Here is a 23423-nt window from a genome sequence, read left to right as displayed (position 1 = left end):
ATGCTTGCATGCAGAAGGTCCCAGGTTCCCTTCTTGGCAGCATCTCCAAGATAGGGCCGAGAGCGATTCCTGTCTGCAGCCTTGGAGAAGCTGCTGCCAGTCTGTGTAGACATTACCGAGCTAGATGGACCAATGTTCTGACTCGGTACAAGGCAGCTTCCTATGTTCCGATCATCTCGGGAGGGGAGGGACATATAGAAAAGGTATGACCATATTCAAGTTGGACTCCCTCACACAGGAAAGTAGAAAGTCCAACCGGAATCTGACCAGGAAAAGGTCCGACTGAAGTAAGTCGGAGCTCGGCGGAGAAGCTCCTCCGGTAGGAACAAGTCCTGCTGACGCCGCGGCCCAGTTCCTGGGAAACAAGCGTGAGAGCGAGGGAGGCTGGCTGCCCCCCTCGGCGCCCTGGCTTCCCAAGCTGGGAGTAAGTCCAACAGGAGACACCGGACGGACTTGCAAGCAGACGTGCCTGGGCTAGGATTGCGCGGTGGTGGAGGGACCTGTTCACTTCTGCAGTGCTAACAGCACTATGAGCCACCTAATGGCGGCGCAGCGGGGACACGCGCGTCTCCTCGGGAGTAAGTCTGTCTCACTGATTTCAGGGCGAAAGAGAATGCTCCTCCATCCGCTCAGGCCTGCGGCGGCTTGTCCGTCCGCGGAGACGCGCCTCTTCCGGAGAGAAAAAGGCCCCGCCGAAGGAGGAGCGCGGCTCCTCCTCCTCCTCCTCCTCGGGCCCAGCCCTCGTACGCATCACCCTCCGCGGGGCTGGGCTGGGCAGGAGCCGCTCAGCCGCCGGGATGGAGCGCTCGCCGCTGCGCTCTGTCCTCTGCCTGCTTCGGAACGACCTGCGCTTTCACGACCACCAGGTACAGCCGGCCAGCGGAGCCAAAAGGGAGCGTGCGCCCAGGGCGACAACCACCACGCGGGATCCGAAGCGGATCCACGCCAGACCGGTGTCAAACCAGCCGAGTGGTGCGCAGACTGGCGTCGTGGTGGGCCAGGGGTCCGTGTGCGAGTCGCGCGCGCGCCGAGTCAGCTTCAATGACAGCTTTTGCCCACTTCTTGGATGAACAAATGCAGCTGGCCCGCTCGGTTTCGGGAGAGCTTCCTCCCCGCGCTTCCCTGTTTGTCAAATAAGTCCTTACAGCCGTCTGCCAGAATGGCTTTCGGGGTCGCCTGGAGACGGAGGCCAATCCTGGAAAAGAACCCCTTGCTTAAGGGGCTTCTATGGGGCTTTTCTCAGCCCCATTTTAGGTCACCCGCACTCTTCCCAGGAGCTTTATGTAACTTGCTTCCAGCTGCCCCGCCCCTACGCACGTGCAGGCTTTGAAGTGATTGTGACGTAAGGGCACCGAGTTATCAAACCCTGCGGGGAGAGGGCGGGCCTCTAGCAAGAGAACGGCCAATACGAGCGGCCGTCTTTTGAAACTGACATCCAGGCTTTCTTTATGAATGGACTGCCGGGCGAGGAAGGGGAGCTTCCCCGGTTTAATGTATGGGTCTCAGGCGGCTGTTGCTGAAGGCACGGAAGCCAGACATATTAAGAGCTAAAGGGATTCTTCAGCCTTGGGTCCACAGATTATAGTGGACTAAAGGTAAAAGTCCCCATCCCTGTAGTTTTCTTTGGTAGAATACAGGAGGGGTTTTGCCATTGCTTCCCCCGCGCAGTATGATATGGTGCCTTTCAGCGTCTTCCTATATCCCTGCTGCCCAATATAGTACCAGCAGGGATTCGGCACACTTCTGCTTGTTAGTCAAACTGACGTTTCCCTGCTGTGCCACTTAAGGTGACCTAATGGCACAGCAGGAAATGGAACATAGGAAGCTGCCATATACGGAGTCAGACCCTTGGTCCATCTCGCTCAGTATTGTCTACACAGACTGGCAGGGGCTTCTCCAAGGTTGCAGGCAGGAATCTCTCTCAGCCCTATCTTGGAGATGCTGCCAGGGAGGGAGCCTGGAACCTAGATGCTTTTCCCAGAGTGGCTCCATCCCCTGAGGGGAATATCTTCCAGTGCTCACACCTCAAGTCTCCCATTCATATACAACCAGGGCAGAGCCTGCTTAGCTAAGGGGACAAGTCATGCTTGCTACCACAAGACCAGCTCTTCTCTGCTCAACTAACAAACAGAAGATTGCCAGTTTGGATCCCCACTGGAACTATGTCAGTTTGAGCCTGGGGCTAGAGATTCTAAGTAGGATTCCTAAATAGGGATGCCATTTTTATTGTTTTCTGGCAGGCCTTGTCATAAGGGGGAAATTCAGAGGATGAAGCTGTTACCCCTTCCTTGGCATTTCTATGCCAAGGAAGGCTTCCCTTGCCTAAAGTGTGTCATTTCAATAAATGCATCTGCCTTGTTTCTCCCCCTGCCCTGTGTTGTCTGAATGGCATCAGAAGTACCTTTAGCCATGTGCAGAGTGCATTTCCCTCCCTGGAGAATAACCACAGCAGGCTCCTTGCTATGCTCAAGCAAAAGTAGCTCTGACTCTCTGCAGTGGAAACAGACTTAACCACAGTGTGCTTCTTACTGAAATACATCTGTACATGAAATACATTTAGACACTGTGTTTGCTGATCAGAAAGATTATGTGCCCTACCAGACCACAAGGGATGGTGCTATTTCTGGGTTTCGTACAGCCTCTGCATGCTGTGTCCTGGCTTAAGAATCACTGTTGTTGTTTCTGAGGCGGATGGTCTTGTTCCCAACAGGTGCTCCAGTGGGCCCACAACCATGCAGATCATGTTATCCCTCTGTACTGCTTTGATCCACGACACTACAGAGGAACCCATTGCTACAATTTCCCCAAGACGGGGCCCCATCGCCTCAAGTTTCTGTTAGAAAGTGTGGAAGACCTGCGGGAGACGCTTAAGAACAAGGGCAGGTGGGTTTGCCAACCGCCAAATGCAAGTTTTGAACGCCGTGTTGTTATGCTGGCCAACCTGCTTTTGCCACAGGGAGGTTTTGGCCATTCCAGAATTGCTAAGCTTAGACGACTGAATCCTGTGTCTAGTAGAGTTGCCAGCTGACCAGGAAAAAGATGGCCTGACTGGCTGCTGTGCTTTTAACAGCAGCTGGATCAGCAGAAATCAACGGGTGAAAATTTTCATGGCATGGAAATAAACATCGTCCCCGGCCAAAATCTGCAGATTCAGCAGCCCTTTTAGGCACAGTAAAACAGTTGGTGACCCTGTTTGAGAGGTGGTTATGCATCCCTTCCCCAGGCATGTTTGAAGAATCTGTCCTGCCCAGAGAAGTAAGTTTTGGGCCGTAAAAAATAAGTTAAAGAGATAAATAAATTCCTTTCCCAGCAGAAACAGCTTGTCCTAACTTGTGGGGTGAGGATGGGGCAAAGGAGGCACAGCTGCCTTTCCTTCCTGGGGCTCTGCTTGCTCCTTTCTCTCCCATCCTGCCCTGCCCCAGCATTAATTAATTAATTAATTAATTAATGAAATTATGAATTATTAATGAGAGCTGCATTACTGCAAGCTGGCCATTTGTCAGGTAGAGCTGCATGGACTGTGCAACCAGCATACTGTTGCACAACTCCTCACTTCCTCAAGTGGTGGGAGGTTCCAGGGACAGGCTCCCTAAGTTTGGAGGAGACAAAGCTGAGACCTTGCGGAGTTCTAGTACTATTTGCTTCATTTACAAATATGCAAGCAGAGAAGAAGCATGTGTAAGCAAACAGGAGATGTATTCCAACAAGGCAGAAGATCTGTGGCATCAGATGCACAGAGAGAGAGAGAGAGAGACCCCCTTGCACCCTAAGGTGTCTTTGGGTCCCTCTCCCTGTTACATAATAAGCAGCAGGCTCTTGGTCCTTAGTAAAGGAGTCTGAAGGCCGGAGAGGAGTCACTTAGTAAAGGAGTCTCAAGACCAGACTTTTGGTCCTTAGTAAAGGGGACAATTCCCGCTTGCTACTGCAGGACCAGTTCTCCTCAATGCCAGGGAGTGTGACAATGAGGGAGGCTCCGTTGTCGTGTACGCAGGACAGGGCCTTCTCTGTAGCTGCCCCCAGACTCTGGAATGCTCTGCCGGTGGCTATTCGCTCCTCAGTCTCCTTCACAATTTTTTGAACGCGTGTGAAATCTTGGCTTTTTTACCCAGGTTTTTATATGATTGTCTCTACTGCTGCTTCTTTGTATTTTGTATGGTTTTATGCTTGTATTTTAAATCCTTTTAGTCAGATTTGTTTTCCTATTTTTAGCGAAATATTTTAATTGTGTCATTTTTATAGTCTCGTTTTTAACTTTTGTGTGAACTGCCTTGGGATTGTTTTAATGAAAGGCGGTATACCAATTTAACAATACATAAAACAAATAAATACAATCTGAGACCTTCTGCATGGTGTAGCCCGTCCCCACTCCACTGGGGTGCAGCCCCTGCTAGCCACCGTCTCTTCACGGCCTCTAACTGCATCAGCCTCCCCCCTTAAGTGAGTGGGGGCAGGATTCAAGAGAGATCTCTCCATATCTCCCAGCCATGAGCTCCCATTAAGGAAGCCCCTTCCAGACACCCTGGCCTGTTAACCAGCAACATCCCTGACACAAGTATTTTTGCCCCTGAGGTGTCAGGGTGTTCTTCCATGGGAGGGTAAAAGCGTGCAAGGAAGTAGGGCTGTGCCGCTTGACACTGCTGCCAGGCCGATAGCCCTAAGTTCACCACGTTGAGCTGAATCACCTTTCCTTGGATCCGTTCGCAGCAATTTGGTGGTGCGGAAAGGGAGACCAGAGGAGGTGGTCCACGACCTTATCGCCCAGCTCGGCTCGGTGGCTGCCGTGGCCTTTCATGAAGAGGTGAGGAGACGCTCTTGTTCGTCTACAAGCTTCGGTAAAGCTCACCAGAGCAGCTGCGTTTGTCCTGGGCGCTTTCCAGATTATACGTTATAATTATTTCACTGTGCAGCTGTTAAGTGTGTGTGTCTGTACTAACTGTGTTGTGACACCATTGTGCATGCGATGACAGCAAGGTGCCGTTCGCACATTGGATGCCTTCTTCCGGGTTTTGTGTTTACGTTTTAGTGTTACAACGTTGCATGTGCCTGGGGGAAAAAGCTGTATTTTCCTGTTTTAGGAGGGCTGTCCTGCTGTTTCTGTGGTGTAGTGTGGAGGGTTCATTCAACAATTTGATGTTTCAGTATCTTAATCTCCTCTCAGCTTTTGAAATTATCCTTTAAAAAAAAATTCTCTGGGTGCTCTTGTGCAAAGGTGCATTGCTGCTATTTCCTTTTTATTTGCTTTTCTCTCCTCTGCTAATGTTAAACCTATTGTGATTATATTTCTTTTTTATATGTCTGTGATTATGTTTCTTTCTGTTCTTCCTTTCCTCATTCAGCCCCCACCAGTGAGTTTTTTAATTAGTTTAAAAAACTCATTGTCAGGCATGGCAAGGAATAGTTAAGTTTGTGCAAGCTAGAAAAGGCTGCTCCCCCTGCAGGAGGCTTTGTGCAAAGCCACCTCGAAGAAGAAAAGGTTTTTTTAAAAAGCCTCATCACATCGTTGTTTCCTGCCTTCTCCCTGCCTCACATTCATCAGAATTAAATATTCCAGTGTACAAGCCAAGCTGAGACCTGGTTCTGGGTCACAGCTTACCAGCAGAAGATCAGTGTTTTAAGTTTCAGGGTGTACTGAATGGACTGTTTGGGGGATGATCCTGAAAAGCCAAGGTAGGATCTCAATACCAGTTGCAGGGGAGCAACAGCAGGAGAGAGAGCGTGTCTCCACCTCTTGCCTGTGGGCTCCCCAGAGGCATCTGGTGGGGCACTGTGGGAAACAACAAGATGCTGGACTAGATGGGCCATGGACCTGATCCAGCAGGGCTGTTCTTATGAGCAATTCCAAGGGCACCCAGAAAGCCATCTCTTTGGCAGTGGCACCCCATCTATGGAATAGCCTCCCCAGTGAGGTTTGCCTGGTGTCGTCACTCTGTTCTTTTAGATGCCAGGTGAAGATCTTGCTGTTTACTCAGGCTTTTAAAAATTTGAGTTTTAAAAAAAGGATTTAAAAAGGTTTTGTATTGTATTATGTTTTTGCATTATGTGTTTTTACTGGGTGTTTTTAAATGTTGTGTTGTGAACCCCCCAGGGCTTTGTTATGTGGCAGCTAACAAATAAGCAGCAGCAGCTACTACTACTACTACTACTACATATTATTGTTTCTTGTTTACACAGTCAGACAGGTGTTATTGACTGGTTTGTTTTATCCAGACATCGAGTCCTTCCCAAGGACCTGGGATGGCTGAATTTTATTATCAGTATTGTTCCTGTTGTTATTATAGAATATCGTTACAGATTATAGGCTGTTCCCAGTAAAGTTGCTTTTTGTAATTGGCTGATGGTGATTTCTGTGGCCCCTATGGTGCTCTTGAGGTGCTCTTCAAGTTGTTTTGGAATTGCAGCTAGGGCGCCAATATATTGGGATTATTTTGGTCTTCTTCTGCCACAGCCTTTCAATTTCAATCTGTAGATCTTTTATTTTGTTGTTTTTTCTATATTTTTTCTTCTTCTGTTCTGCTATCCCCTGGTATTGCTATGTCGATTATTTTGACTTGTTTTTCTTTCTTCTCGATTACAGTCATACCTGGTGTATTGTGTGGCAGATGTTTGTCTGTCTGTAGTTGGAAGTCCCATAATATTTTTGCATCTTCATTCTCTACCACTTTTTCAATTTTATGGTCCCTCCAATTTTTGGCTACAGGTAGCTTGTATTTTTGGCAGATGTTGCAGTGTATTATCCCTGCTACCTTGTCATGCCTTTGTTGTTGTTGTGGTGGTGGTTATTTCTTGCTAGTGTGGTGGGTCTGGTTCTGTGATAGCTAGTTTTGAACCGTTGTCACTCTGCCGCCTGTACTGCTTTGTGGTCGTCCATCCAGTGTCTGACTCAGTATAAGGCAGCTTCGTCGGTTCAGTGCAGGGGTTTGAGGCACTCCACATATTGCTTCTGGGGTCAAGCATGCTGATAGATTTGCAAATGCATATAGCCTTAAGATAAGGCACGCAGGTGCTATGGAGATGGGAGAAAGTCTTAGTCGTTACTTTTGGCTCCTGTTTGGTGCAGGCTACGCAAGAAGAGCTGGATGTGGAGAAGGCACTGCTGCAGGTGTGCTCTGAACAGGGTGTGGCGGTCCAGAATTTCTGGGGATCAACTCTCTACCACCGGGATGACCTGCCCTTCAAACCCATTGCCAGGTAAGGTCCCCCTAATCACATGAAGCTGGGCTGGCCATGATCTGGCCTCCAGGCAGCCCAGGAAAGTCCTCCTACTTCTGCTTCTGCTGTTGCTGGGTGGCCAGGTGGCCACTGGGGATGCCCCCAAACCATTCAGGTGGCGGAGGTGGAAGACAGAACTGGCACCTCTCCTGCCCCCATGGTTGGAGTGCAACAGAGGTCCTCAACCTTGACTCCCAGATGTTGTTGGGAACACAGGAAGCTGCCTTCTACTGAGTCAGGCCTTTGGCCCATCTCACTCGGCATTGTCTTCACAGACAGGCAGCAACTTCTCCAGGGCTGCCGGCAGGAGTCTCTCTCAGCCCTACCTGGAGAAGCCGCCAGGGAGTCAGCCTGGGGCTTTCTGCATGCAAGCACATGCTCTCCCGCTGAACTATAGCCTTATCCCCTAAGGGGAATACCTTACAGCAGACAGTGCTCACATGTAGTTGCCCACTGAAATGCCAACCAAGGCAAACCCTGTTTAGCAAATGGCCAATTCATGCTTGCTGCCACAAGAACGGCTCTCCAGCCCTACAACTCCCACCATCCTCAGCCACAGTGGCCTCCTCTTCCAGATAAAAGCAGCGTGGGGAGTGGGTGATTTGGAGCACAGAAGCAGTGAGGTGAAGAGGGTCCTTAACCCATTCCTTTCCACTTCCTTATTGCCGCTCCTCCAAACCGTGCTCCTCCCCTCAGGGTTCAGGAGACCTGTTTGCCAAATGTTGTCTCACACCCAAGAATTGCTCCATGGCAGCTCCCTGGGGTCTTTATACTCAATTGCAGGAGAGCTATCATTATTTGATTTTTTTTTTTTGGTATGCATGTCATTCTTTAATTGGACAGGTGATCAGCCCTTTCTCATCTCAGAAGAAACTCCTGTTTGCATTAAGAAAACCAGGAGAGGGTGGAAAGAAAGAGGCCAACTTCTCCTCCTAATGGGATGCGATTCAGGAGGGAGGTGGCACCTGGAGGGGTCAACTATTTTCCTACCTTGCATGCGATTGTTTTGCATTGTGCTTTTGGGAAAGGTGCACAGCTCAGTGGCAAAGCATGTGGTTTGCATCATGCAGAAGGTTCCAGACTGCACCCAGGGCATTTCCCACTAAACAAGGTCTCGGGTAGATGGTTGGGAAGGACCCTCCTGCCTGTGACATTACAGAGCTACTGCTGATCGGGAACAGACCATGCTGGGTCAGCTGGGTCAACGGCCTGAGGAGAAGGCAGCTCTGTAGGATCATCCTGTGTGCTGCTGTAACTTTAGCTATGATCCAGTTTCCTTCTGCACAGAATTACTCCTGCCATTTTGGAATGAGTGGCCTTTTCCCTTTCCAACCTCCCTGTCATATGTACAGGTTGCCTGATGTCTATACTCAGTTTCGAAAAGCCGTGGAGTCCCAGGCTATGGTCCGTCCCCCACTGAAGATGGCCGATCAGATGAAGCCGTTGCCTCCAGGAGTGGATGAAGGGCAAATTCCTAGCCTGGAAGATTTTGGAATGACAGGTAGGAATCTTTTGTTTGCTTGTTTTGCATCCCAGCTGACTTGTGTTTTAATTTCAAAGCAAGATTTTCAACAAGGTGAATTGTTGAAGCCCTGTTAAAAATAACTGAGTTGGAGAAATGGGAAAAACTATGGACAGAAGACATGAAATATACTGCCTGTTCTAATTTAAAGGAAAATAATCTTAAGATGATGTATAGATGGCATCTGACTCCTAAGAAGTTGGCTTTAATATACAAGAACATGTCAAACAAATGTTGGAAGTGTAAAAAAGAGGAAGGTTCCTATATACATTTATGGTGGACTTGTAATAAATCTAAAGGTTATTGGGATTTGATATACGAGCTTAAGAAAGTGTTTAAAATGACTTTCCCGAAGAGCCCAGAAACAATATTACTAGGCATCGATAATGGCTCACTGCCTAGGAAATACTGGATCCTTTTTATGTGTTTAACAGCAGCAGCAATATTGACATTTGCATACAAATGGAAAGATATAGATTGTCCGAGTAAAGAAGATTGGATATTTAAAGTGCTAGAGCTTGCAGAAATGGCAAAGCTAATGGCATTATTAAGAAATAAATTTAATACATAAATTTGAAGCATTTAAAAGGGAGTGGGACCCTCTTCTTATTTACCTAAAAACATATGATAAAATGGATTTGTATCAGGCTTTTGAATGGTAACAAAAATGTTTTTAAAATGCACTAGAGCTGACTTTTGTATGATTTCTCTGCGGTACATAGGAACATAGGAAACATAGGAAACTGCCATATACTGAGTCAGACCATTGGTCTATCTAGCTCAGTATTGTCTACACAGACTGGCTGCAGCTTCTCCAAGGTTGCAGGCAGGAATCTCTCTCAGCCCTCTCTTGGAGATGCTGCCAGGGAGGGAACTTGGAACCTTCTGCTCTTCCCAGAGCGGCTTCATCCCCTGAGGGGAATCTCTTGCAGTGCTCACACATCAAGTCTCCCATTGATATGCAACCAGGGCAGACCCTTCTTAGCTATGGGGACAAGTCATGCTTGCTACCACAAGACCAGCTCTCCTCCTTAATCGTAGAACGATTAAGTTACAGGCAAGACTTTGGCATTGCAATTGATACTTGCTCTAATGATGTGATGGAACCCCCCCCTCCACTTTTGTGTGTGTGTGTATGTGTGTGTCTTATGTTGTGGAAAAATCAAATAAATTATTGCCCCCCCCAAAGGTGAATTCATTCAGAGCCCAGGAGCTTTGGGACCCATAAGATTTGGGAGTTCAGCATCCAAATTTTAACCAAAACAGATCGTTTGGGGGATTATGATAGATTTCAAGTATAGGGTTTGCAATTTCATTTGCAATTTCTGATTTCAGATGCTTGTTGAATCTATACAATTCTGCATAGACTGATTAGGTCAAAAGAAAGTGGGGATTAGTTTCTAAAAATGGACATTCTGGGTCTGAAGCCCATAATGATGATGATTATGCATGTACATAATACCTTAAGTGCTCAAAGCATTTTCCAATATCTTGGCAATTCCTACAACACTCCTGAAAAGTAGACCAGCATGATTATTGTAAATGGGGGCACTGAAACAGAGAGAGATTGTGGCTGCCTGAGACCACTTAGGAAGTGGCAAGATTAGAACCTGGGTCTTCCTGCTCCCTTAGGCACAACACTTCACTTGTTTTCAGGCCCTCAGAAGGACCAGGAAGCCCTGTCCCCTACTCAAAGGGGACATTCAACCCATCCTAATATTGTGTAGTAGTTATGTCTCCTAAGTACTCAAATCCTTCACATACTGTACCTTTTCAGTCAGCCTTCCAACAACCTTGCAGTGCAGGCAGGTACTGTCATATTACGGATTAGGGGGCAGTGCTGAGCTTTCAAAATCATATTTGAAATATTGAAAAGCAGTATGTTGTATTTAAGAAATATACCACTTTTCAACAACAAAAAGCTCACAAAGCAGTTTGCAAAGCAAGAGGAATGAGAAAATGACTGGTTTGCCAAAGTCCATTGAGTAAGTTCATTGCTGAGATGGGCTTTGAACCTGGACATTGGGGCTCTCGACTTGTACTCCTGAACCCAGGGGTTGTCAGATGTGGGTCCCCAGATGTTGTTGGACTACAACTCCCATCTTCTGTCTCCACACAAGTAAACTGATGATGTAGATGGCATATTCTGTTTGCATAATCAAGGGTTTCCCATTGCAGAACGTGGAAGGTGTTTTCAATGCAGAAACTGAGCTTTGACCTTTGCATGTGGCTTACCTTTTCCTTGGCAGATCCTTTGACGGACCCTCGCTCCGCCTTCCCTTGCAGTGGAGGAGAGACCCAGGCCCTAAGGAGGCTGCAGCATTACTTCTGGGACACGGTAATTGGGTAATTGTGTCATAAGAATGTAAGAACAGCCCTGCTGGATCATGCCCAAGGTGCCTCTAGTCCAGCATCCTATTTTACACACTGGCCCACCAGATGTCGCTGGGAAGCCCACAAGCAGGAGCTGAGGACATGCCCTCTCTCCTGCTGTTACTCCCCTGCAACTGGTACTCAGAGGCATCCTACCTTTCAGGCTGGAGGTGGCTTGTAGCCCTCCGACTAGTAGCCATTGATAGACCTCTCCTCCATGAACTTATCCAAACCCCTCCTAAAGCCATCCAGGTTGTTGGCTGTCACCACATCTTGTGGCAGAGAATTCCACAAGTGGATTATGCATTGTGTGGGAAAGTGCTTCCTTTTGTTGGTCCTAGATTTCCCGGCAATCAACTTCATGGGATGACCCCTGGTTCTAGTGTTACGGGAGAGGGAGAAGAATTTCTCTCTATCCACTTTCTCCACACCATGCATGATTTTATAGACCTCTATCATGTCTCCTCGCAGTTCTCATTTTTTCTAAACTAAATAGCCCCAGGTGTTGTAGCTTTGCCTCATAAGGAAGGTGCTGTAGGCCCCTGATCATCTTGCTTGCCCTCTTCTGCACCTTTTCCAGTTCTACAATGTCCTCCTTTAGATGTAGTGACCAGAATTGTACGCAGTACTCCAGGTGTGGCCGCACCATAGTTTTGTATAAGGGCATGATCAGGGCCGACTCTTACCAGTAAGCAGACGATGTGCCGCATCGAGGTGCAGTCTGCAGGAGGGCGTTGAGCCGATTATACCTCCTTAAAAAAAAATTTAAATTCCAGCCACCGCGCGGCTGAGGAGATGGCTGTGGGGGTGCGTGTGTGTCCTATCCCCTACACACACACCCCGGCGGTGGCTGATATAAGAGCAACGCCGTGGCCTCCTGTTTGGCCTGGCATCGCTTTCCAACTGCGAGGCATGCATGCACAATTAAGTCTCGGTACATTTCTTTATTTGCTCAGAATCTGGTTGCCTCTTACAAGGAGACACGGAATGGATTGATTGGACTGGACTATTCAACCAAGTTTGCCCCATGGTAAGTTGCTTGCATGTGCTAACTTGAGCAACAACAACTGAATACACAGTTTTCAGCTTCCTTCCTACCTTCCTTGTGAATGTCATTGGAATGTCATTGGCTTTGGACAAGAACGGCCTAATTCTCCACTAGTGTTACGTCACTGTCCCCATCCATGACAATGCTGTACCAAACGAAGCCCACAGGAAGGTCTTCTCTGCATAGAAGCATGATGCACAGCAATGTGAGATGGCCATAAGGGAAAGCATGGCTTTGGAACTGAATGGGATTTAAACAATATATGTATTTGTCGTATATTTTCTTACATCCAAACTAATACAAATATGAATATGACAAACATTTATATACCACTTTTCAACAAAAGTTCCCAAAGTGGTTTACAAAGAGATAGATAGAATTAAAATAAAATGGCTCCCTCTCTCCAAAGAGCTCACAATCTAAAAAAGAAATATAAGATAGTCGCCAGCAACAGCCCCTAGAGGGATGCTGTGCTTGGGTTGGACAGGGCCAGTTGCTCTCCCCCTGCTCACTTTAAAAAGGTACCTCTTTGCTCAGTTAGCAGGAGACTATTTATTATTTATTAAAAATATTTATACCCTCTTCCTCCAATATATTTCTGCTTGCGGTGGCTAACAAAACCAGTAAAAACAAATACACTATAAAAATAATATCAAGCTAATAAAACAGAAGCTAACTAAAAACAAGCCTCCGTCAAAAAAAAATAAAATTAAAACTACAAGTTAAAACGTTAATCCACCAGATATAAGCTGCAGCTAAAATGTTTAAACGGCTCACTTAACAATTTCCTAAAGACCCTGAGGGAGGGAGCATAGCAGAGCTCTCCCTGGAGGGTGTTCCAAGGGAGGGGGCCACAACCAAGAAAGCCCTGTCTCTCTTCCTCACTCTCTCTGTCAGCGGCAAGACCATGAGCAGGGCCTGAGGTGCCACACAGAGGGGGCCTACGTAGGTTCATATGGGCGGGTGCAGTCCGACAGATACCCTGGCTGCAAGCGAAGTACAAATACGACAAATATTTATATACCGCTTTTCAACAAAAGTTCCTAAAGCGGTTTACATAGATACAAACAAACAAACAAACAAATAAAATGGCTACCTGTCCCCAAAGGGCTCATGATCTTTAATAAAGGAACAAAACAAAAGATAGACTTTATGTACAACTTTAAAGGTCAAGAGACAAGCACCTTGAATCTAGCCCACAAGCAAACCGGTAAATGTGGACGCTGCCGCAGGATTACCTAGAAGGAACTAAATTACTCCTGATCTGTCCTATTGAAATTTAGTGATCCTTTAGATTTGCTCCTGAGTAGCACTTTTAAGTAAACTAGTCAGCTATCATTCCCCATTCCAGACCCTTAGTATGGGATGGGTGTACATCAGGTTCAACAAATGGATGTTCTGAGTTCAGGTTCAGCATCTAAATGACAGCATTCCACCTGTTTCCTGACGGTGTTCTGATTTGCTCTCCTAGGTTGGCTCTTGGCTGCATCTCACCGCGATATATTTATGAACAGATCCGGAAATATGAGAAAGAGAGGACAGCAAATCAGAGTACTTATTGGTATGACACAATCAGTATGGCTTGCTTTTGAACCTTGCCTTGCACCTGACTGGTGGGTGAGACATGGGAAGAGAGAATTGCTCTCATTCATTCATTCATGTATAGAATGGCTCCAATTGGCTGTTCCTTTCACTTCTCCTGCAGCCATTGGCTGAGCTGCTCTGATGCAATGGAATGATCACTAGTGTTCTAATAGGTCAGGGGGAGGAATCTATCAGAGAGGTGTTGTGAGGGATGGGGCCACAACTCAGTGACAGAGCATCCACATTGCATGCAGAAGGTCCCACATTCAACCCCAGCAGCAACTCCAGGTAGGGCTAGGAAATACACCTGCTTGGAGAACCGCTGCCAGTCAGTGTTGACAGTGCTGAGCTAGATGGATCAGTGGTCTGACTCAGTAGAAAGCAGCTTCCTGTGTGTCTGTTTCCAGGGTGCTATTTGAACTGGCGTGGAGGGATTACTTCCGATTTGTGGCGCTGAAATATGGCAGGCGGCTTTTCTTTTTAAGAGGTGAGCTGAAGAGGCCTGCTTCCCTCTGCACAGTCATTTCAGGCTCGAATATTGGTCAGGCTTTGCTCCTGTTCATTTGGGGAGGGGTCTGGGGAAAGACAAAGGTCTTTCATCACAGGAAACCTAGCAGGAGGGTTCCTTGGTTGCATGTACTTCTCTGGCTTGGACGTTCTTATGGCAGGCCTCTCAAACCTGGGTCCCCAGTTGTTGGACTACAACTCCCATCATCCCCTGCCAGCATGCCCAAAAGCTACTGCTACTAACTTGCCATTTATCCGCACCCCCTCCCGCCTACCCAAACAGGGCTCCAGGATAAAGATGTACCCTGGAAAAAGGACTCCAAACTCTTTGACGCCTGGAAAGGTCAGTGAACCCAAGCTGTGTTAGGGCCAATTTCTTGTGCGAAAATGGTCCTTCATTTGCAGCCAGGGAGTAAAAGCGGCAGCATCCCACTTGGTTCTATGATTTCTTGCACCTGTAGAAGGAAGAACTGGAGTTCCCTTTGTTGATGCCAATATGCGTGAGCTGGCCGCAACAGGCTTCATGTCCAACAGAGGGCGCCAGAACGTTGCCAGTTTCCTGACCAAGGACCTGGGCTTGGATTGGCGGATGGGAGCTGAGTGGTTTGAATACCTTCTGGTAGGATGGCTTTAAAAGGGGACTTTATTTCCCAAATGCCCCCTGATGGTCACAGACACCTGGGATTTAAAGTCCACTTCTTTTCCTAATTACTGTATTTACCTGAATATAAGATGACCCTAAGTTTGAGACGGCCCCTTTAAAAAACATGGGTTAAATATAGAGCCAGCATGGTGTAGTGGTTAGAGTGCTGGACTAGGACCGGGGAGACCCGAGTTCAAATCCCCAGTCAGCCATGAGACTAGCTGGGTGACTCTGGGACAGTCACTTCTCTCTCAGCCTAACCTACTTCACAGGGTTGTTGTGAGGAGAAATCTAAATATGTAGTACACCCCTCTGGGCTCCTTGGAGGAAGAGCGGGATATAAATGTTAATAATAATAATAATAATAATAATAATTAATAATATTTACCCCAAAGGAAGAGCACCCTGAATTTAATGACCCCCCCAAATTCTAACATCAAAGAACTGGGGGCGGGGAGACTAGTCTTGGATTCAGGTAAATATACTAATCGTGTTTTCAAGTTGCCTGTTCCTTAATGGCATGGTTTCAAAGCATTTTATTCAGGTACCCAGGGAAAGGTGGCTAGGTTGTAACCCAGAAACTGGCATTTGGAACTTAAGTGGAAGATTGAAGCAGAGGGCTTTCCCCCCACATGGCTAGCAAAAGCTAAAGATCAAATTAGGCACCAGAACACTGGGCTCCCTATCTGAATGTCCTCTGCACGAGCACAGAGGCCTGCTGCACGGCCCGCAGTTACCACACGGAGGCCTCAACCAAGCTGCTGTTGCCACCAGCCTGGGCTGCTCTTGGGAGGCTGGCAGGGGGTGGGTAGAGGAGCCCCCACCACCATCATTGTGCGGGCACCAGGGAAGTAGGTTTCCCTCTTGCCCTCCACCATTTTTGGGAACCCGCTTTTGCTTGTAAAGGGGAATCCTCAACAGATTCCCCTTTACTAGCCTTGCCCCAAACCGCTTCAGACTGGTTCTGTTCGAACTCTGTTCAAACTTTGGGCACATACCCCAACACCCGAGTTTGAATTCTGCCTAGTTGAACCGGTTTGTACATCCCTAGCTGTATAGCTGAGCAGCCGAGCTTTGCTTGCTTTGCATATAGTTTTCTCTTCAGTTACTGCACGGAGGCCCCAACTGGCCACAGCTGCCGTCCTGGGCTGCTATTGGGGAGGCCGGCAGAGGGCTTAGAGGAGCCCCCACTGCCCTCCTGTCACCACTGGCCCACCACCACCGGGAAGAAGGGAAGTTCCTGTCTCCCTCCCCCCACGCCCCATGGAATCTCCCTTTGCTTGTAAAGGGGAGTCCTCAGCGGATTCCCCTTTACAAGCATTAGTCCGAACCAGTCGACAAACCAGTTCGGCCCACTTCTGCGGTTGAACTGGTCCGGGTCCGGTTCGGCCAGAACTGGAACCAGACCAGCTGGGTTGGTTCGAATTCTAACTGAACTGGCCATACCAGTTCCATGCAAATCCCTAACTCCATACCATGTACTATTAAGAGAAGTTAACTGCAATGCACCCACTCCCCCATCTCTCTCTCTCTCTCTCTCTCTCTCTCTCTCTCTCTCTCTCTCTCTCTCTCTCTCTCTCTCTCTCTCTCAGAAATCAATGGAATGTGTGCCAAGGGGTCATCTTCAGAGATGAGTTGCACTGACCAGGGGCGGCCAACTGGAGGCTCCCCAGGTATTGTCAGACTACAATTCCCATCATCCCCAGCCATAATTTATTGTGGCTGGGGATGATGGGAGTTGTAGTCCAATGACATGTAGAGAGCCTCAGGTTTCCCACCCCTGGCACTCCATAGCTAACCCAACACTCTGAAACCTTCCCTTCTCTGTGCGTCTCCTCCCTCGAAGGTGGATTATGACGTCTGCAGCAATTATGGCAACTGGCTCTACAGTGCTGGCATTGGCAACGACCCAAGAGAAAACCGGAAGTTTAACATGATCAAACAAGGCTTGGATTACGATGGGCACGTAAGTCCTGGCTTCAGTGTTTCTGTCTCCTTGGTTGCAGTGGGACTAAGACTCGGTTTTGAGGGATCCCAGCAGGACTGCTAGTGTGAAAATACCGTAAAAGTGAAGTTGTGCCATCGAGTCGGTGTCGACTCCTGGCGAATACAGAGCCCTGTGGTTGTCTTTGGTCGGATACAGGAGGGGTTTACCACTGCCTCCTCCCACACAGTATGAAATGATGCCTTTCAGCATCTTCCTATTTCACTGCTGCCTGGTATAGGTGTTTCCCCTAGTCTGGGAAACATGCCAGTGGGGATTCAAACCAGCAACCTCTTGCTTGCTAGGCAAGTCATTTCCCCACTGCGCCATTAGGTGGCTGAAATTACTGTAGATGGCCCATTTTGCAAGGTGCATGCCATCTTAAGTGGCCCATCAGAAATGGGGCTTGGCAGGAGGGGTGAGGATGAGACACAGAGGCAAGACCTTCCCCACAACCAGCTAATTATCTCTACAACTTAACGATACCAAAGTTGAAACGAGCCTTCACAAAGGCACATTTTGATGTGCTTCCCTCTACCATCCTGGATGCAGGTATCGGAACATCCTATACGTGAATCGAACGTGCCTGTGTGAAATCCTGGAGATTGAAACAGTGGGTCATGTTTTCTCCTTCTGTCGGGGTCTACAATATAAATCTTCTTTAAGAACAGCCCTGCTGGATCTTAAAGATTCACACAATGCCCCACCAGATGCCTCAGAGAAGCCCACAGGCATGAGCTGAGGACATGCCTTCTCTCCTGCTGTTGCTCCCCTGCAACTGGTATTGAGAGGCATCGTGCCTCTGTGGCTGGAGGTGGCCTATAGCCACCAGACAAGTAGCCATTAATAGACCTGTCCCCCCTGAATTTATCTAAACCCTTCTTAAAGCCAACCAGGGTGTGGGATGTCACCACATCTAATGGCAGAGAGTTCCATAGGTTAATTATGTGTTCCAAGTATCCTGGAAGAACTAATGATTTTTATAGAATGCTCTTCCTTTCTGATCAGCATTCTGCTATTTCACGTCATGTTGCTAAATTTTGTGCAGCAGATTGCAAAGTTTTGTAAATGGTGTGTTAATAGCAATTGTAGTCAATTACACTCTGGCTAACTTGATTGTTAGTATAGAAATTAGAGCTATGTCATATGTGTTGTATGCATAATTTCTTGCTTTGCTGATATTATTGTTGCTGTCATTATAAAGTGATTATTCACTATATTGAAGCTGATTATTGACCATAATAAATATTTGATTTGATTTGACTTTGCCCACGCAGGACATGCTAAAGTGTTGAAATGGCCCTTTTTGGTGGGTGGGTGGGGGCATTTGGGGGCTATAGCCAGACTGTAGTCCCTTCAGAGCTTTGTAAACTCATTCCAATACAATTTGTGCTCATTCAAAGGAGCAGAAAAAGCAAGTAGCAGCATCCTTCCTGAACTATGAGACTACAGGTGAAGGAGGGTCGTATTAAAATGCTTCCCTGGGGGTGGGGAATTCCAGATACCTTGAAAGCGAGATTTCCCTTCTTTCTGACATACCAGCTTTCCATTAGCAGAGAAGTGTTTCAGAATTATTTTTTTTAATGTGGCTGAACATTCCAATACACAAATCTCTCCTTCTCTGCCATTCAAAGTAGTGCAGTCCAGAAGGATTCTGAGAGGAGAGCTGGTCTTGTGGTAGGAAGTGTGATTTGTCCCCTTTGCTAAGCAGGGTCCATCCTGGTTTGCATTTGAATGGGAGACTACATGTGTGAGGTAAGAAATTCCCCTTAGGGGGATGGGGCTGCTCTGGGAAGAGCACCTGCTTGCTTGCATGCAGAAGTTCCCAAGTTCCCTCCCTGGCAGCATCTCCAAGATAGGGCTGGGAGAGACTCCTGTCTCTTGCAATCTTGGAGAAGCCGCTGCCAGTCTGTGCAGACAATGCTGAGCTAGATGGACCAATGGTCTGACTCAGTACAAGGCAGCTTCCTGTGTTCCTATTCTGCCATGTGCTTTTTCCTGCATGCTTGAATGGAACCTCATTCAGGGAGAGCAAAGCACAGATTCAGCAGCTTTGACGTCCGCTGGCTGCCACAGTCGAGGTTAATATTGGTGTAACCTTTTAAAATGCTGATGAGCATCAGCTGTCTGAGACCTCTCTCAGTCCTTTTCCTGCCTGAGATCCTTTATTGCAGGGGTTCTAAAGCCTTGGGGCCCACATGTTGTTGGACTACAACCCCCATCATGCCCAGCCACAATGGCCTTTGGGTGATGGGAGTTGTAGTCCAACAACATCTGGGACCCAAGCCCGAGAACCCCTGCTTTAAGTGGAGATTCTGGGGCTTGGATTGTTGAGGGATGTGAGCAGAAACATTAAAATCCTCACACAGCAGAGTATGCTCTGGTGGTAAAGAAGTTTAGCCTAAGAGATTATCTGGAGACACTAGGTTGAGTTTAAAAAAAAAAAACCCACCCCAAATATTTCTTAAGAAACTAAAACATCATATATTGGGAGAGAGCCACTGAACAACATACACTAACAGGCACTAGCCTTCAACACCCGAAAATTCTAACTGACTCTAATTGACCAAGAGAGACCTATTAACACAACTCATCATGCTTCTAGTGGCCAAAAGAGGTTACTGCGACGCTAAGAGTTGATGCTGTTGAATTCTCACTTCTAACGTGGATTTGGGACCTTTCCCCCACTCTGCAAGGGAACATGCACCAGCATTGGGACTCAGTTGCCTGTTCTGAGAAGCCACTATCTCGCTGCAGTGGTTGCTGGCATCACGTGGCGAAGACTTTGAGCAATTCCTGTTTGGGCAGCAAGACAAAGGATGACATAATTGCGGCTTCGGTCCAGGCGATCTAAGAGAGTGCCTCCTGTGTCATAAACCTTGCCGCCTGTTACGATCCTCTGGAGAGGTCCAGTTACAGATGCCACTGGCTTGTGGGAGGCGACCCAGGACCGGGCTTTCTCTGTGGCTGCCCCAGGGCTTTGGAATATGCTCCCTACTGAAATAAGAGCATCTCCTTCTCTGTTTGTTTTTAGGAAGAACCTCAAGACTCTCCTGTTTTTGCAAGCTTTTTATTAGAATTAATTTTTTAAAATGTAAAACTTGTTTTAATATTTATTTTATTCTATTGTTTTTATTATGTCTTTTGTAACTTTTAAGTATTTTAAATTTTGTACACTGCCTAGAGATGTACATATCAGGCGGTATAGAAATATGATAAATAAAATGAATAAATTATCTGAGGGAGATAACCAGACTCAGATGTTTGCCTTTGCAGGGAGACTATGTGAGACGGTGGGTCCCAGAGTTACAGTGCATAAAAGGCGGGGACGTGCACACCCCCTGGGCCATGAGCAGCGGTGCCCTTTCGGAAGCCGGCGTGAGCTTGGGGGACACCTATCCCCTGCCGATGGTCATGCCCCGGGAATGGAGCAGGCACATCAACCAGAAGCCGGTAAGCACTAAGCCAGGGCGTCTCAACCTTGGCGGAAGGCCGCTGGGGCTGGGGCTGGGGCTGATGGGAGTTGTAGTCCAACATCCCAGCATCGAAAATCCTGGAGGCACTATGGAAAGTCAGCTAAGCTAGATCTCGATTAAAGCAACTTAACAATGCTTTACTCACATTTATTTAAGTTTATATCCCACTCTTCCTCCAAGGAGCCCAGAGCACATGGTTATGTTTATCCTCACAAGAACCCTGTGAGGTAGGTTGGGCAAGAGAGGGATGTGACTGGCCCAGAGTCACCCAGTGAGTTTCATGGCTAACAGGGATTTGATTTTGGGTCTTCCTGTTCCCAGTCCAGCACTCTAACCAGTAGGCCACACTTCATTCATCTCCCTTTACAGTGTAAGACAGTGCAGGCACCCAGCTCTTCCTTCCAGATCTCTCCTCCACCCCACTGCCACCACCCATTGGCAAAGTTGGCTACTGAGATGCCAGAAATGTGGACACTCTATCCTGTGTGTCTGTCATGACCTTCTGTGCTGACTCTGGCTGTACAAGCCGGGCTCAGTTTGCATTTGCTGTCCAATGTTTTGTTTTTAAAGTTCTAACCAGCAGCCTTGCTGCTTTAACAACCCTCCTAGTTTAGTAGCTCCTCCTTATGGACCAAGGGCATATTCCATTAGGAGGGCAAGGATTGCCAAACACCTCCCTACAGATGGGATGGAAGCATGTGTGACTCCTCAAGTTTTCAAATTGGAAAACCCATTGGGCCTGGTCAGATGTAGCATCAAATCATGGTTGGTTCTAACCATGGTTTAGATCCCAAATGATGATTTTGGTTCTAGATGTACAGACAAAGCATGACTTGTTCTGACTGTAATTTAGGCCCCTAGCTGTGGTTTCTGTGCCAGGCATACAGACAAACCATGGTTATGTGGCTTTCCTTTTCTTCCCCTGAGAATCCCCAGATGCTTTCCCAAACAGTGATTTCTGAGGATGCGGCAATATCCCAAAGCACAGTGGGTCAGTTCTGATGAAATGCCAAACTACAGACTGCCCAGACTGTGGTCTGCAAACCAGCTTCACACCATGTTTCAGATGATGTTGGTTCAGACGTTGCAACAAACCAGAGTTCTGTGTTGAAAACCCTGGTTTGGCATTACATCTGAACCATCTCATAGTCCTCCCTTTATCTTCTAAGGAATAAACTTCTTCACTGTCCATCTTTTTCTTGCAGACCCGAGGTCCCATTCCAAAGGGAAAGAAAGGTCCTCCGTATACTCCAAAGCAGCACAAAGACAGAGGAGTGGATTTTTATTTTTCTCGAAACAAAGACCTCTCATGAGGATGGTCAGGTGGCACTCTGGGAAAGTGAATCAAGTGAAATGGCAGGTAGCTGCAGTCGATAATCGCTGGTAGTCCTTCTGAGTCATTCTCATGGCTTCGGCAGTATCTTGACAAACCAAACAGTCATCTTCTGCTAGTAGTTGCCAGATAATTCTGATTATTTCAGCCAGGAATTCCCAACTGTGGGTCTCCCTTTTTGGATTACAACTCCTATCATCCCTTGCCATAGTGGCTGAGGATGATGGCAGCTGTAGTTCAACAACATCTGGAGAGCCAAGGTTGGGATTCCCTGATTTAGGCACCAGTTTTACCAAAACACATGCCATTGTTTGTTTTTTGAGAGAAAGATGAAAACAAGTATTAATCTCCATGCTAGCAAAACTCCATTCTGTGGTGTTTTGTTATCCAGAGCCATATTTTGCCTCGTCAGCAAAAAAACAAACAAGAAAGCAGAATAAAGCGATGTATTGGGGACAGGTCCTTTGCTGATTTGATGACACTGGTTCATCCCTTCTTATGTCCAACATGGCTGTTTGGAGCTCTCTGTGCGCCACCCTAGAGGAGGCTGCTTTTTGATGACCTGGAGTGAACAGACAAGCTTGCTAATTAAGTCTGTAAAGAGTAGTTGGATAAAAGTTGCACTTAGCTTTTGCTTGCAGTGGAATAGATCAGCTTGCCTGACAAAGATTGGAAGGTTTCTGGGGCAAACGTTAACCACGCAACTATACTCTACCTGGTGAGTGGCCAGCCTGCAAGCAGAGCGGCTGCTCTGGTGGGAGAGAGAGGTGCCTGAGCTGCAGCCAGGAAGCAGAGGCAGCTGTGCCTCCTTTGGTGCCCCTCTGGCTCGTGAGGATGAGCCTCTCCTGAACGTACCACTTCCTCACTTCCATCTCTTATAGCGTCTGCAAACTGCAGGGCAACAGATCTCCCCAGGAAACCACTTTGTCATCACTTCATTAGACATTACAAATATTTGTGCTATAAGGCTTGGTGCAGAATAGTTTCTAGTTTTCTATTTTGGGACAGGTTGGAGTTCAGGAAATAATTTTGTGCTATGTGGGCTTAGGGTTTTTTTATGCTCAAATGGTTGGGGGTGTAAAGATTTCTTTGGTTAAGAGACACATTAAGACAAATAAAGCGACGTTTTGGTATCAATACATTTAGCCGCCTCAGTCTTTACCCCGTCCAGTGATAACCGACAGGAAGGTTTTGTAGCATCAGCCATAAAGCCACACTCACACACATCAGCCCTAAAGCCACACAGATCTCTGTCTCTCACCTTAACTTACCTCACAGGGTTGTTGTGAGGATAAAATGAGGTGGAGGGGAGGGTTTGTATAATATGCTGGCCTCACTGAAGGGTAGGATAAAACACAGTGCACAAACAAACAAATAATCCCTTCCCAAGCCACATTACCAAATGCAACAGGCCAGATCACAATTGGAGTCCTGCCTCACCAAGGCTTAAACGCAGAATCGGTTTTCAGTGCTAGCATGCAACCCTACATTCCAGAGTAATTTTAGCAACAGCAAAGAAGGGAGTGATTTTGAATACATGCAGAGTACCTCTCCCATAACACTGAATGGTAAACACTCTTGATTTATCTGGTCTTGTGGTAGCAAGCATGACTTGTCCCCATAGCTAAGCAGGGTCTGCCGTGGTTGCATATCAATGGGAGACTTGATGTGTGAGCACTGTAAGATATTCCCCTCAAGGGATGAAGCCACTCTGGGAATAGCAGAAGGTTTCAAGTTCCCTCCC

The 23423-nt window shown here is 47.3% G+C and overlaps 1 protein-coding gene across 1 annotated transcript; it reads left to right on the top strand.

The window, feature by feature from the left end:
• The first annotated feature begins 621 nt into the window (after positions 1-621).
• Positions 622-22816, top strand: LOC128331801 (cryptochrome DASH-like). The gene is made up of 14 exons (XM_053265692.1): positions 622-866; positions 2711-2883; positions 4705-4798; positions 7058-7188; positions 8562-8710; positions 10981-11069; positions 12061-12134; positions 13624-13713; positions 14144-14223; positions 14527-14586; positions 14705-14862; positions 16733-16852; positions 20147-20323; positions 21552-22816. Exons 1-14 carry the CDS (start codon positions 798-800, stop codon positions 21657-21659), a joined length of 1572 nt encoding a protein of 523 aa, XP_053121667.1. The 5' UTR covers positions 622-797; the 3' UTR covers positions 21660-22816.
• The last annotated feature ends 607 nt before the right edge of the window (positions 22817-23423 follow it).

Source organism: Hemicordylus capensis, chromosome 6, assembly GCF_027244095.1.
Source record: "Hemicordylus capensis ecotype Gifberg chromosome 6, rHemCap1.1.pri, whole genome shotgun sequence".
NCBI lineage: Eukaryota > Metazoa > Chordata > Lepidosauria > Squamata > Cordylidae > Hemicordylus > Hemicordylus capensis.
The sequence above is the reverse complement of the archived record's forward strand: the minus strand, read 5'-3'. Positions and strand labels throughout refer to the sequence as shown.

Coding starts and splice junctions, on each gene's coding strand:
- LOC128331801 (XM_053265692.1), top strand. CDS start 798: ATGGAGCGCTCGCCGCTGCGCTCTGTCCTCTGCCTGCTTCGGAACGAC. Junction 4,799..7,057: donor CCGTGGCCTTTCATGAAGAG/GTGAGGAGACGC, acceptor TGTTTGGTGCAG/GCTACGCAAGAAGAGCTGGA. Junction 20,324..21,551: donor GGCACATCAACCAGAAGCCG/GTAAGCACTAAG, acceptor TTTTTCTTGCAG/ACCCGAGGTCCCATTCCAAA.